Raw genomic sequence first — 14,768 nt, 5'->3', positions numbered from 1 at the left:
TGAATGAGCATTTATTAAGCATTGATCCCAATATGAAACAAGTTTCCTTTTCTGGTATGTTTTTCTTTGGGCCACTGTCTTGGTTACTTTTCTCTCCTTGCTGAGACAAAATACCTGATACCCAAATTAAGGAAGGAAAGAGCTTTACTTGGTTTACAGTTTGTGAAGGTTTCAGTTTACAATCAGCTGGCTCCAAGGCAGGTTGGCAGGGCACAGGGGCAACACTTCAAGGCGGCAGAAGACAGCAAAAGCAACAAGAAACAAGGGGGAGGGTGAGCAAGCCTCTTTTCCGCCCTTCTATGGTAAGCAGGCTCCCCCCACCCAGGAAGTGTGTAGCACTCACACCATTTCAGTGCCCTTCTCCTGCACAGGCTCAGGATGATACAGAGTAAGGACCCGGTCCCTGCTCAGTCAGTTGGTTAACCTTCTAAGTTTCTTACATTGACACAATGAACAACATCGCAGAGCAGTTAAGGGCATGTCCTTTTCCCCCCAGGATGCAGAACTGCTGAGTCACTTAGCCACGCCTCCAGACTCCTCAATTGACACAATGATCAACCATAACAACCACCTTGTTTTCAGTTACTATTTAATCTCCTTGGACAGCTCTCTGACATTTTCGAACTTTTTCTTTTAAACTCATTTCTAGAAAAAGTACAGCACAGTTTTATTATTATCAAAGACCTTGATGAGCCAGTTTGAATTTTTTTTGTTCGTTGTATGTTTTTTCTGCAGTCTGATTGTTTTTCTTTAATTATGACTGTGTAATTCCAATATATATATTTAAAACCGTTATAAAAGCTTGTATTTCTCATACTAACTTGCTACTAGTTTTACATTGTAATGAGCCTTAAAATGTCAATTTCATCCTTTAAATCTGACGCTGTTTATCTACAGCAAGAAGGCCACATTATTATGCTTTTTGTTAGCAGAGGAGAAAAGTAGTTTTGCGCCTACTTTTACAAATATTTCTGTAGCATTCAGTTTTAGAGGGCTTTTGTTGTCATGATATAGTCATTACTATTATGTTTTAAAATACCTTTAAATTTTTTTTACTATTAAAATGATTTTAAAAAGTTAAAGAATTTCATAGTATCTGCCTATGTCTTAGGGAGGCTTAAAGAAAAATTGTTATGGTATCATTTCTTAGTCACTTCAGAATTGTGATTCTTGGGGGAAAACTTCATTTCTTTAAATTATCATTTGATATCTTTTCCCATCGTGTGATTACTCTTTAAGAGAGAGTAATTTTTCAAATAACCCAGTTTCTTGGCATCCTCCTGTACCATTTCCTACATTCCCCAACGTTTCTTTAAGAATGTGACCCTTCTTTTCTCCTTTCCCTCATCCCAGTTGTTCTTTCCTTTTGAGCAGTTTCTTTCCCTTCCACAATATCTGGTGTACCTTTTAGATTTTATTTACTTTTTCAGGTTCTTATACTAGGGAGACAATACAGTGTTTACACATGTGGGTCTGATTTATTTCACTTTTGAGTATGGTCTCTAATTTCATCCATTTACCTATAATCTTGTATGCTTATATCTGGTAATCTGAGCAACTACTTTGAAGATAACAATATGTAATACAATGACCATTGTTAAATTTCCTTTCATATTTTCTTTGAAATTCTGTATTTTTATTTTTGTGTTGTTTTTGTTATTTTGTTTTTGTTTTTTCTCTTTAACAAAAGAATGTGACCATTTTTTAATATGAGCAAAGAGTTACTTTTACTACACACAAATCTGTTTGATAAATACACTCAACTGTTCAATCTAAAAATTCAAAGAAAAATAATATATTTTAAAAGTAGTTAAATCAAACAGTATAGACTTGAAACTTGGGGGGAAAATTCTTCAGTGACTGATTTAGTTTGAACACTAACACTGAAACTATTGGCTTCTGTTAGCCCAACTTTTATCTTTTTTAAAATTAATTTTATTGGTATACTTTAGATGTACATAATGATCACATTCATCATAAGGAATTTGTATCTCTTAATAGCATATCTTGATTCTTTATTCCCCAACCATCTCCCCTCCCTTTGACCCTACTCTTCCTTCATTATTTACAAAAGCTTTGTTTCCATTCTTTACCTTCTCTTTTTTCTTTTCCCTTCCTTCCTCTCTCCCTCCCCCTCCCTTTGTTACCCTTCCCATTTGAACATTTTCTTTCTGTTTCCCAATAACTATTATACCTTTTGGTCCGTATTTGCCCTTTTAGTTTCTCACACCAGAGAAACAATGTGATATTTAAGTGTATATGTCTGATTTATTTCACTTAAGAGTATGGTCTTAAGGTGCATCCGTTTACCTAGAAATAACTCATGTTTATCCTTCTTTGTGGCAGAGTAGTACTCCATTGTATAAAAAAACACATCTTCTTTATCTATTCATCTGTTGATGGGCATTTGAGCTGTTTCCAAGATTTAGTTATTCCAAATTGTGCTGGTATAAACATGGGTGTGTATATATATCACTGCGGTGTGATGGTTTTAATTCTTTTGGGAAGATACCAAGAAGGGGAAAAAAATGTGGTCTTAATTGGAGTATCTGTGCTATACTGTCCACACCCTGTTGAGTCAGGGTAAAAATGAATAGTTAATAAAAAGTTAACTCTAATTCACTTTCAAGCTAGTGATTATCTTTTTCCAGCTTTAGATAACTTTTTTGTCTTTTAGGACTCCCACTGAAAACTCAGAAATACATGTCATGACACATAAATATATTAAATGAAAAAGTAAAATAAAAAACATTTTCATAGGAAGAAATACAATGTGTGTGTGAGTTTACATGTGCATACGATTGGATCTGATAACCAGTACTCCCAAAAGTGTTAACAGCAGTAGCTGTGAGTGGGTGAAATCATCCATAATTATTTATATTCCTTTTGCTTGCTTGTGTTTTTTGTAATTCTCATATAATAAGAAAAACATTAATTCATTTCAACGTCAGAAAAGTTACGCACCTCAAGTAGATTTGAGCAGCAGACAGTGAGGGAGATTGTCACAAATACAAGAAACCCAGGACAGTATAATATAGCACAGAGTGTTTTTATGTTGTGGTTATCCCTATAGGGCTCAACAAATTATGTAGTCTTTTAGGCAGTTCATTCCACAAAGAGTAACAGAAATGAAACTGTTTGTATTCTACTGAAAATAGGACTACCATCCCAGGCTACTTTTAAGTACATAAGATGGCAAAAAATATGGAAAGTGAAAGTATAGTACTTAATACTTTATATTACATACACGCACATACACATGTGTGTGCTCTCAGAACTGGTAATGCATTTAAAAAGGGAATAGGGCAGTAATTTTAAAATTCACTATTCCACTCCAACTACTACAAAAATAAATGTTACTTAATACATTATAACACAAATTGGGGCATTTCAACTACTGTCCCATTTCATGAGATTTTTGTCTTTACTTTTCTTGATGGAATAATTGGAAAAATGCCATTTCTCCATATCTTTAGAAATACCCCTTCCTATAAAAACCTTCTAAAACACACCCCAGAATTTTTTCACGAAGGACACAGAAAAGTTAGGACTAAGAGCAAGAAAATTATTCTAGTTGGCTTAATAGTGCATAAAATGTCACCATTTCATTTAACAAAATGAGTTCTACAGTTGTGTAATCATGCTTTATAAGTCCATTAAGCTGTAAAGGGCATGACTTTGGCTATAGTTTAAATAAACTATGAAGTATAAAACATAATCTTTTTTTTAAAATGTGGACACCATATTAAAGAGGCATTTCAAAAGCTTGGGCACATTTTTAAAGAATTTTAAATCAAGATATTCCTGCTTTACAGTAGTAAAATAAAATTGGTGGCATCACTAACAAAGAGCATCAACTTTTATTTTCTTTTTTACTTACTTTTCCAGAAAGTATGTTACTATGTTTCAGTTTTTTGAATGATGATTATTTTTTCTTTCACCAACTATAATAATATAGTAGTTTTGAAATATAGATGTAGAGATCGTATTATTTTGCTTTTAGAAAGTATGATTTGATTCTTAACATTCTCCCTCTAAAAGTGAACACAAAGCCAAAAGCTTTAATGAGAATGTTGCCTCAGGAACGTGGGGAAAAAATGTGAGCTGGATTTAGGTCAGATTAAGCATGACTGGAAAATTGCATTTTTGTTGACATTTTTAATAACCATAACTCTGTTCAATATTGTTAATACCTAGATCCCTACTTTCCTAAACACAGTATTGTAACTCTGTTTTGCTATGTATTTGGACTTGACTCTAAAATTAACTACAAAGATGGCAGCATAGAAATATTTTTAAAGTCTTACGTATAATTTTATAGTTTAATAGACTAATGTATGTCCTTGCCACCACTGAATAAGTTTTTAGCAGTATAAATATTATTGTAGTGGAAAAGAAAAAATGTAAGAGTAATGAATAGCTTTTAAAAGCAATTGTAAATTTCTTTTTCACCAAAATATCTTGAGTTTGAAAATACTAGCCTTAGATTCAGAATAAAAGTTATATTTATAATGTTTTTATGTTTGTCTCAAGTATTTATATAACCTACAAAACTAATGTATGGTTCAATTTGAAATAACATTTTACTTCTTTGTTTTCTCTTTCAACAGTTAAAAGATGTTGATACTCGGAAAATTATAAAAGCAATGCTTTCTTATGTATGGCCCCAAGACAGGCCAGATCTACGTGCTAGAGTTGCCATTTCCTTGGGATTTTTGGGTGGTGCAAAGGTAAGAATAGGAGAATTCATGCATTGTTTCATGCTATACTTAATATATAAGAATTGTACTATAGTATAATAAATGCTATGATATTTTCTAGTTGTAAACCTTGAACTAATATACACTACTTTTGGGGAGAATATGGCCAACTTTTAAGACCCTCATTTAATTTATGTAATTATTTTATGCTGTGAGTAGAAATTATATGATAATATCTGCTCTGTCTCTGAATCAGATATCTAATTTCCTCAGTTTAGTAGAATTTGATCTTAAAACCAGTATAAAAGTCAAGAACGTTGTTTATAGCAGATATAAGGGGCATTATAAAAGAAGTTCTTCAGATCTTGTTGACTCTTATTTAATACATATTTTCTGGTAAGTATGGTTACCAGTTCCCAGTAAATTGAAATGAAGACATTTTAGGCAGATCAGTAGCCATAAGTGATAGCGGTAAATAACAGTTTAATATCAAGGGGAAAAACAACTGAAAAAAAGCCATAAAAGCTGGATAAATTCAAAGTCAGCTTCCTCTGTGTTTCAACCACCTCTTCAACTTTTCATTATCCTATAATAAAAAATTCTAATGATATTTCTGAGTTTTAAGACTTTTATTTTCAATTTATTCCGATTTCAAAGTCAGGGAAGTATACATATAAATGTGTTTTGATGATGATGAACATGGTCTCTGGAATCAGGCTGCCTTGTTTCTGCTTCTAATCTTGTAACCTTGGGCAAGTTGCTTAGTTTCCATGCCTCAGTTGTAAAATAGGTTTGTGATAAGGATTAAATTAACGTATAAAAGGCTTACAACAGCACCTAGCAAGTTATAAAACATAATGTAAGTGTTAAAAATAAAAATACATTTAAATTCCTAAGTGCATGGTTAAAAGTGTTTGCTTAAAATATAAATGAAGTTTGGCTATAATTTGGTTATACCTCTTTAAGGATTAATACTTTGTTTTCTTTTTTTTTTTTAATACTTTTTTTTCAAACCCAGGTCCTAATGCTTATTATCTTATCTTTCCTTTTTTTTTTTTTTTTTTGGTACCATGAATCGAACTCAGGACCTTGCGCTTGCTAGGCAGGCACTTGTGCCGCTGATCTATATTCCTGGAACTTACTTCTTTCTTGTGTCATATATTTTCCATTTTATTAACTTACTTCTTTTTCCTACCTAAAAATATATTGAGAACTTATATAAAACACTGTTTTGGGCACTGGAGAGTATTCAAATACGAGAAAAGCAAATTTCTTCCCTTGGTATAAAACAAGTTTTATTCTTACTGCCATAATACTAAGTCACAAGTGATTTAAAGAGGTACCACCCAAGGCTGGGGGTGTGGCTCAGTGTCTGAGCACTTGCTTAGCATGAACAAGGTCCTAGTTTCATCCCAGCACTCTTGGCTCCCCATCACAAAGTTGTGGGATTTCAGAGAAAAGAAGAGGAACCACCAGAAAAGATTGTACAGGGGAGATGATATCTGAGATAAGCCTCCATTCCTTGAGTAGGATTGTTATCAGTGTAGGAATAATTTGAATAATAGCCTAGAAAACCATGTGCATAGTATGCCTGGAGAAGTGAATAGTTCATCTTCGTTTCAATGAAGAGAAAATTTTTCAGAGGAATTGGAGGTAAGAGTTCCTAATGTGAAGTATCTTACTGTAAAAAAATGAATTATTTGGGAAACAAGAATCCCTACTTTTAGAGTTCAGTATTAGTAAGTTTAGAGCTGTGCTTTAGGAAGTTAATCTGGCTATGTTGTAGAAGGCGGGTAAAGTAGTGAGAGACCTGTAATAGGAATACCATTCATTTCATTCAGCAAATATTTACTAAGTAGATATGAGGCCAATGTAATAATGTAGGTAAGCAATAATATCAGTTTGTACCAGAGTGTAGGTATAAATAGTAATATGGGTGGAAAATATGCCAGAGATATGTAGTAGTCAGCAAGACTTCTAGCAACTGATTGGTTATTAGACGTGTAGTTTAAAAAAAGTACATCCAGGGGTCTTGTCTGGAGAATGAAGATTTTAGTTTTGGAAATGCTAAGTTTATGATATTAGTAGAACATCTAGATGATGGCAATTCAGATGGTTATATAAAACGTAAGACAAGCTCAGGAAGAACCACAAAGTTAGATTAAGAGTTGATATATGAAGCTAAGCTTAGTGGCCTAATGATCTGGGAGGCTGAGGCAGGAAGATTCCAAGTTCAAGTCCAGCCTGGGCAACTTAGAAATTTAGTGAGACTTTGTCTCAGAATCAAAATAGAAAGGAAAAAATGACTGTGTGAGAGCCCTGAATTTAATCACCAGTATCACAAAAAAAGGGGATAGTTGAAACAGTGCAGATTGAATGAGTTCACCAAGTAAAAGAACAGAAATAAATGACTAGGACAGAACTTTGTTCTGTATGGAAGCAAAATAAGCAATAAAAGAAACTGGTTAGCAGTGATGGAAGAGACAAAAGCAATACCAAAATCATTCACCATCATATTCTCCATTTTTACATCTTCTTTCTCGTCTGTGGACTCTTTTGAGTACCTGCCAGTGAGTCTGACTGATTACTGAAAAGAATACTTAAGTCAACATGCTGAGTAACAGATCAAAAATTGCATACTTTATTCCATTTAAGCTAAACAGCAAACATAAAATTACAAATCTAATTTTGGTAGCTAATACTGAAATTCTTTAACTTTCAGGTTTATTCTTAGCATAGTACTAGTTGCTAGATTACCTTTTATATACAAATTACTTAAGGATAAAGATGATACTGAGCTCTTACACAAAACAAAATAGCAAATTTGCCTTTATTCCTTTATTAGCTGAATATAGGTACCTTACTAACAAGTTGCAGACGGGTGAATTTTTGTGCTTTGTTTTGACATGAAGAGAACATGAGTAACATAACTAGCCAAATGGAAAAGTCTTAAGTAGTGACATTTCTGTTAGGGTTCATTTTCAGAGTGAGTTCCAGTCCTTCAAAATTCATAGACTTCTGGTGCTCAGTGTTAAGTTGATATTTGAGTGTGAACTCTAGATCTAAACTAACTTCCTTAAGGACTGAAAAATATTATTTGTTATTTTGAGACAAGATACTGCTATGTAGTTCAGACTGGCCTTGAACTCAGTATATAGCCTAGGCTGTTCGTGAACTTGCAGTGATCCCCTGCTTCAGGTTCCTGAGTGCTGGGATTACAAGCATGTACTGGGACTGAAATACATTTAGAAGGCTAGTATTTGGTTCATTAATCAGCAAATACATCGCTTCTTGGCCCTTTGCTATGATCAAGTGTAATTAGCAAATACTAAGTACTGACAAGGATAGAAAATGCTGTACTAAACTCTGTAAAATGAAACTGCCAAATGCTGTGATGATGAGTGCTTACTAGTACTTTCAAAGCATATAAAAAACTATTTTCTTTTTACTAAACAAGAACTAGAAATAGAATATTGTGAGACATGTAGAGGTTAGTAGTAGCATTAAACGTTAAACACCATTTTTTCCAGCTTCTGGACTATCCTCAGTTTAAAAGTTAACTGTTATGGTTTGTGCATAGATGTCCTTCCCAAAGCTTCATGTGGTCATAGGGGTTTTTCAGAGGTAGCTGAATCTAGAGTGTGTGATTGATTCATAGTGTAGTGCTGGGATTAAAGGTGAGCAATTGCTGGATCAGTCCACTGACTGGATTGGCACTGCCATAATCCTGGTAGACTGGATACAGTATAAGGGACAGAAGGAGGCTTGTCTTTGCTCTCTCTTGTTGCTTTTGCTATCTTCTGCCACTGTAAACTGTTTTCCCCCTGCCATGTGCCACCTTGTGTTGGAGCCAGGCGATTATGGACTGATGCCTCTACAAACTAGGAGCTAAACAAACCTTTCCCTCTTTAACTTTTTGTCTTAGCAACGAGGGAAGTAACTAAGACAGTAACTCTTCTTCCAAATATTTAAAAATTGATTTTTTTATGTTTTAGCAGTATTCCGTGTATATTTTCCAATTGATATGCAAAAATGTATTGTTGTCTGCCTTCATCCCTTGACTCCCTACATTTTTCTCAAACCTGGTTGCGTGCTTTGACATATAAACACTTTGAACTAATCTAGGCTTCATTATATTCTGTTCTTTCTATCTCTTCCATGTATTCTGGGAATTTGTGTACAGGGTTCAGGAACCTTCTTAGCTCTAAAGACCATCTAGCTGTCTGTGTGGCCGTGTTAGTATCATGACTAGTCCTGAGGCATAGGTGAGCAAGGGGGAAGAAAGAGAAATGTCAAATGAGAAAAAAAGGAAGAAGGATCTCATGCTTGGTGTACAGTACCACAACATACCATCTACTTGCTTTTTTACCTTTTGAGTGCTCTTTTGATTCTGAGTCTTACGGCTCTCATTCTCTCCAGCAAAGATTTTAGAAACAAACTGTATTATATAGATATATTTTGGAGCCAGAATAGACCAACAGGAGGTAATATTCCTTCCAGCAGAGTTGTAGCAATTCTATTTTAGTATGAGATATATTTTAGGGATTCTGCTGCCAAGTGAGAGACAGAGCCAGAATATTATTTGTCTTCATTTCTTAAATCCCTATAAATCATAGTCAGTGTCTTTTCTTATAGTGTATACATATATTACAGAAGTACCACATTGTCATTAACCCGGAAATTTTGATATCTTTTAAACTTCAATCTTAGTTTATTATGTATAACTATGTCAGGATTTCAGGAAAGACAAGATTCAGACAAGTTTAGTGAAATCATCTGATTTTATAAAATACATGTTACCTTTAATTTTCTCTAATAAAATTTATTTGTAATCTCTAACAACCAACATCTTGGAAGCCATTTACTTGAGAAATTGGGGCAAAAGAAAATAAAAGTATCAAGTTCAAAGAGGTACTCTCAATAACCTATTAGAAATCAAAATAAGCTATCTTGAAAATCGTAAAATAAATTGAAGATATAGTGTAACTAGTTAATAAAATCAATAACCCCTTTCAGGGATGCAACTCTTACATAAAGTAAGAAGTAATAAATAAGAGTATCCATTATCGAGTGACTACTAGGTGCAAGTTACTATACTGTTGTTATGGTTCGTGCCTAGATGTCCCCACAAAGCCTCATGCAGTCATGGGGCAGGCTTCTAGAGTTTATGATTGATCCATGGTCCACTGCTGGGATTATGGTTGTGGGTGCTACACCCTCCCTGAGGCGGGTAGCCTGCATATAAGGGAGGCAAAGAGGCTTGCTCCCTGCTGCTCCTCCTTTTTGTTCTCGTTGCTTTGCTGTCTTCCCCAGTCATGAAGTGCTGCCCTTTTGCCATGCCATACTACTGTGGGGCTGGCTAATTATGGACTGAAACTTCCACAAACTGTGAGCTAAATAAACTTTTCCTTAATTTTGGGTGTCAGGTATTTTGTGTCAGCAATGAGAAAAAAGTAACCAAGACAGCTATGCAGCTGGCAATAAAAATAAAAGAGAACATAATGTGTGCTTTGTCCTCCTGGAGTTGCAGTGCACTTGCAGGAGAAAAATATTCAAATAATGATAATAATACCTATGACATAACATAATCATACAGAGACAGATACAAATGAAGCTCCATGGAAGTGCCAATAATTAGGTGCTTAGGAAAGGCTTCATGGAGAAGCTAGTATTTTCCAATAACTATTTTTGTATTTATAAATTTAAAAATTGCACGTACGTACTTGACTTTATTTTTTTTTGAAAATTTTCTGAAATATACTTCTTAAAATGAGACAATGCTGCACAAAGCCTTTAATTAATTGAGAAATATAATTTTATACCCTGGAATATATTTATTTCATGGATTTATAGCTTAGAGAAATTTTAGGTTTACAGAAAAAGGACAGTAAATACAAAGAGTTCTTATATACCTCTCTTCCTTTCCATATGCATGATTTTTTCTGTTATTAACATATTAGTATGGCACATTTAGTAAAATTAATGAGCTAATTATTCAAAAAGGTACATTATTTTTAAACAAAGTCCACATTTTACATTAGGAGTCACATTTTGTGTTGTATAATAATATGGTTTTGGGAAAATATATAATGTCAGATCCTTTAGAATGTAGAGAAGCGTTTCATTGAGCTAATAATCCCATTTGATTTACTGATACCTCCTATCCAATTCCTAACAACCACTATTCATTTTACTATCTAGATATCCTTTTTCTAGAATGTTATGCAGTTGGAATCTTACAGGACATGACCTTTGAAGTGGATTCTTTCACTTAGCAATGCACATTTCAGATTCTCTCATGTCTTTTGGTGACATAACTCCTTTCTTTATATTCTATTGTATGGATATAACAATATGTTTATCTGATCCTCTGTGAAGGACTTCTTGATTGTGTCCAGATTTTGACAATCTCAAATAAATAAAGCTGTAATAAGCATTTGTATGCAGCAGCAAGGAAAGAAAAAACCTGAGAGAATGAAAAGACATCCTATAAAATGGAGGAAAATGTTTGCAAGTTACTCTTCCAACAAAGGTTAATATATAGAGTATATTGAGAACTCAGAAAACTTAACATAAAAAATCAAAGACCCCAATCAGTAACTGGGCAAATGAATTGAACAGACACTTCTCAAATGAAATGCAAATGGCCAATAAGTATATGTAAAAATGTGCAACACCTTTAGCCATTAGAAAAATGCAAATTAGAGCTACATCGAGATACTATCCTATCCCAGACAAAACGGCTATCATCAAGAATTTACAAAGCCATAAATGCTGGCAAGGATGCAGGGAGGTATGTGTATGTGGAAGGAACACTTTCATACTTTTGGGAGGACTATAAATTATTACAGCCACTATGGAAATCTGTATGAAGGTTCCTTAGAAAACTAAAAATAGCGCTACCATTTGATTTAGGCATGTCATTCCTTGAAATACACCTGAAGGAATTAAAGTCAGCATACTCTGGAGATACCTGCATACTGATTTTTTTGCAGCACAATTCACATTGGCCAAGATATAGAACCAGCTTGGGTACTCATCAAAAAATGAATAGATAAAATGCAGTGTGTGTGTGTGTGTGTGTGTGTGTGTGTAAATATAATAGAATGTATACATAGTAGAGTACGTGTACACATATAACGGAGTATTCCTCAGCTGTGAAGAATAAGATTATGCTATTTGCAGGAAGATGTACTGAACTGGAGATTATCATGTTAAGTGAAATAAGCCAGGTTCAGAAAGAAATACATTGCATGTCCTCTCTAATATGTGGAATTTAAAGAAGGTGACATGAAAGTAGACAATAGGAAAGGAATTATTAGACAGTAGGAAAGGAATAAAGGGGGAGCATAAGGAAGGAGAATAGGGTGTGGATATAATCAGCGTATATACATTTAAACCCAGTATCTTCTAAAATGAATAGGTAATAATAAAAATATATTTAGTTTAAAAAAATGTTTGTCACAGTTTTTTATATAGTCATAAGTCTTCCATTCATTTGTATTAACACAGAGGAGGGCAGTTGCTGGATCATATGGTAATGTTAGTTTTTAAGAAACTGCCAAACCATCTTCCCTGGTGGCTTAGCACCACTGGCGCAATGAGTGAGAGTTCTTCTTTCTTCACCTCCTCACCAACATTTAATGTTGTTTTAAATTTTGGCCATTCTAGGGGCTGGGGATTTAGCTCAGCGGCACAGCGCCTGCCTGGCAAGTGCAAGGTCGTGAGTTTGATTCCCGGTACCGGAAAAAAATCAAAACAAAACAAAAAAATTTTGGCCATTCTCTTAAGTGTGTAGTGGCATCTCATTTATTTTCTAATTTGCAGTTGCCTAATTGACATATGATGTTATATCTCTTTTCATATGTTCATTTCCCATCAAGATATCATCTTTGGTCAAGTTTCTGTTCAGGTTGTTGATGCATTTTTAAGACAGAATTAGGTTTCCTTGTGGGTGAGTTTTACATTTATCTGTATATTGTGAATGATAGTCCATTGTTAAATGTGTCTTTTGTTGATATTTTCTCCCAGTCTTTGGCTTATCATTTCCTTTTCTTTTTAGTATCTTCCACATAGTAAACTTTTTAAATTTTAATAAAGTCCAAGTTACTTTATTAACTTCAGGACATCTTTTGTAATACATGTATTCAATTAAAATTTCCCTCTAGTTGGGCATGGTGGCACATGCCTATAATCCCAGGGCTCAGGATCCTGAAGCAGTATTGTGAGTTTGAGGCCAGCCTGGGCTACATGGTGAGTTCAAGGCCAGCCTGAACTGTGAAGTGTGACTGTCTCAAAAAAAAAAAAAAATATCCCTCTACACATTGATTCACTTCATCCAACAAATTTTGATGTTATATTTTGATTTCTGTATAATTAATTTAAAACATTTAAAAAATACTCTTCAGACTTTTTTTAACCCTTGTGCTGTTTAGAAGTGTGTTTTATCTTTGAATATGCCAGCTTTTTTGTTATTTATTTCTAATTTAACTCTCTTGTTATCTGAGAGTATATTTTGTCTGATATATAGTTTTTTAAATTTATTGCAGTGTATCTTATGACCTAGAATATAGTTTATCATAATGAATGATCTGTATGAACTTGAGAAGAGTATTACTTTGCTGTTGTCAGACCAAGTATTCTATGTGTGTCATTTAGACTCAAATGGTTAGATGGTGTTCATTTCAACTATATCCTGATTTTCTACCTGTTATGTCTGTCAATTGCTGATGAAAGTGTATTGAAGTCTCTGACTATAGTAGACAGTATGTTTCATTTTTTCTTGCTGTTCATCAGGTTTTGCTTTACATGTTTCGACACTTTGTTGTTAATTGCATATATGTTATGATTGTTACATGTTTTAGGAGTTTTGGCCCTCTGTCACTAGGTAATACCCCTCTTTTATTCCTGTTTTCCTTGATCTGCAGTCTGCTTTATGTAATATTGTCATTGCAGCTTGCATTGATTAGTGTTAGCATGGCATTTATTTTTTCACTCCATTTACTTTTAATGCATTGTGTGTTTAAAGTAGGGTCTGTAGTTGGGTCGTGTTTTATGTTTGAATCCATTCTGATAATCTTTATTATTGGTATAGACCAGTAATGGTGATCCTTTTAGAGCTTTTAGTCATACAGACAGCCCTTTGCAGCACCTCTGCCATAGATTCATCGCCACTGGTATAGACTATTCATACTTAAAATGATGAATTGATATGCAGTAGTTGTACTTATAGCAACCGTATGTGTAACTGTTTTCTAGTCATTGCCCTTGTTCTTTGTTCTTTGTTTTTGTTTTCTTCCATTCTGTTTCTTCCTATGCCTTTAATTGTGTATTTTATATGATTCTGTTTTCTCTACTCTTTTAATTTTCAAATCATAGTTAATTTTTTCTTGGGTGCCATAGTTTGTGATACCCATTTATAACTCAGCCTAAGTCCACTTTCACATAACATTACACAGATTCTTGGTTAGCACTCATACATAGTGTCCTCATTTATTCTTCCCATCACTTACAGATTGCTGTCTTTCATTTCACTTGTCCATAAGCTCCAATTACCAAATACATTGCTGGCATTATTATTTTGAAGAAAATATCTGCTATATCAATTAATTAAAATGTTTTTATTTTATTATTTTTCTACCATACTTTTTTATGTAGATCTAGGATTTTGACCTATATCATTTTCCTTTTCTCTGAAGAATTTTTTTAACAATTCTTGCAAGGCACATGTACTGGCAACAAGTCAACACAGTGTGTTAGGTTAATCTTCACTGTCAGGTTTACTGAATTAAGAGTGTCCTGGACAGGTGACGAGATCATAGGAGCACTATAGTAATCAATGGATTGATTCACAGATATTTATAGCTGAATGTGCTGTTAAGAGGTAGAGCCTATTTGGAGAGGTGGGTCACTGGAGGTGTGCCTTTGGCAGGTTTTTCTTCTGTGGGTACTCTTCCCATATCCTTTGCTTCTTTGCCATCATGGAATGAGCATCCTCGCTTATTACACCCTTCTGCCATGATCTTTCTGTCATGGAGTCAACCAGCCTTGGACTGAAACCTCTGAAAC

At 34.1% G+C, this 14,768-nt stretch overlaps 1 protein-coding gene across 1 annotated transcript in view; it reads left to right on the top strand.

Moving 5' to 3' along the window:
• The window catches only part of Abcb7 (ATP-binding cassette, sub-family B (MDR/TAP), member 7), a 140,923-nt gene that overhangs the window by 72,986 nt on the left and 53,169 nt on the right, over positions 1-14,768 (top strand). Inside the window, exon 4 of the mRNA XM_005413086.2 lies at positions 4,611-4,730. Within this exon, the coding sequence (XP_005413143.1) occupies positions 4,611-4,730 (120 nt within the window). The remainder of the gene's footprint in view (positions 1-4,610; positions 4,731-14,768) is intronic.

The sequence above is a fragment of the Chinchilla lanigera genome, unplaced genomic scaffold, assembly GCF_000276665.1.
Source record: "Chinchilla lanigera isolate Chin_1 unplaced genomic scaffold, ChiLan1.0 scaffold00161, whole genome shotgun sequence".
Taxonomy (NCBI): Eukaryota; Metazoa; Chordata; class Mammalia; order Rodentia; family Chinchillidae; genus Chinchilla; species Chinchilla lanigera.
The sequence above is the reverse complement of the archived record's forward strand: the minus strand, read 5'-3'. Positions and strand labels throughout refer to the sequence as shown.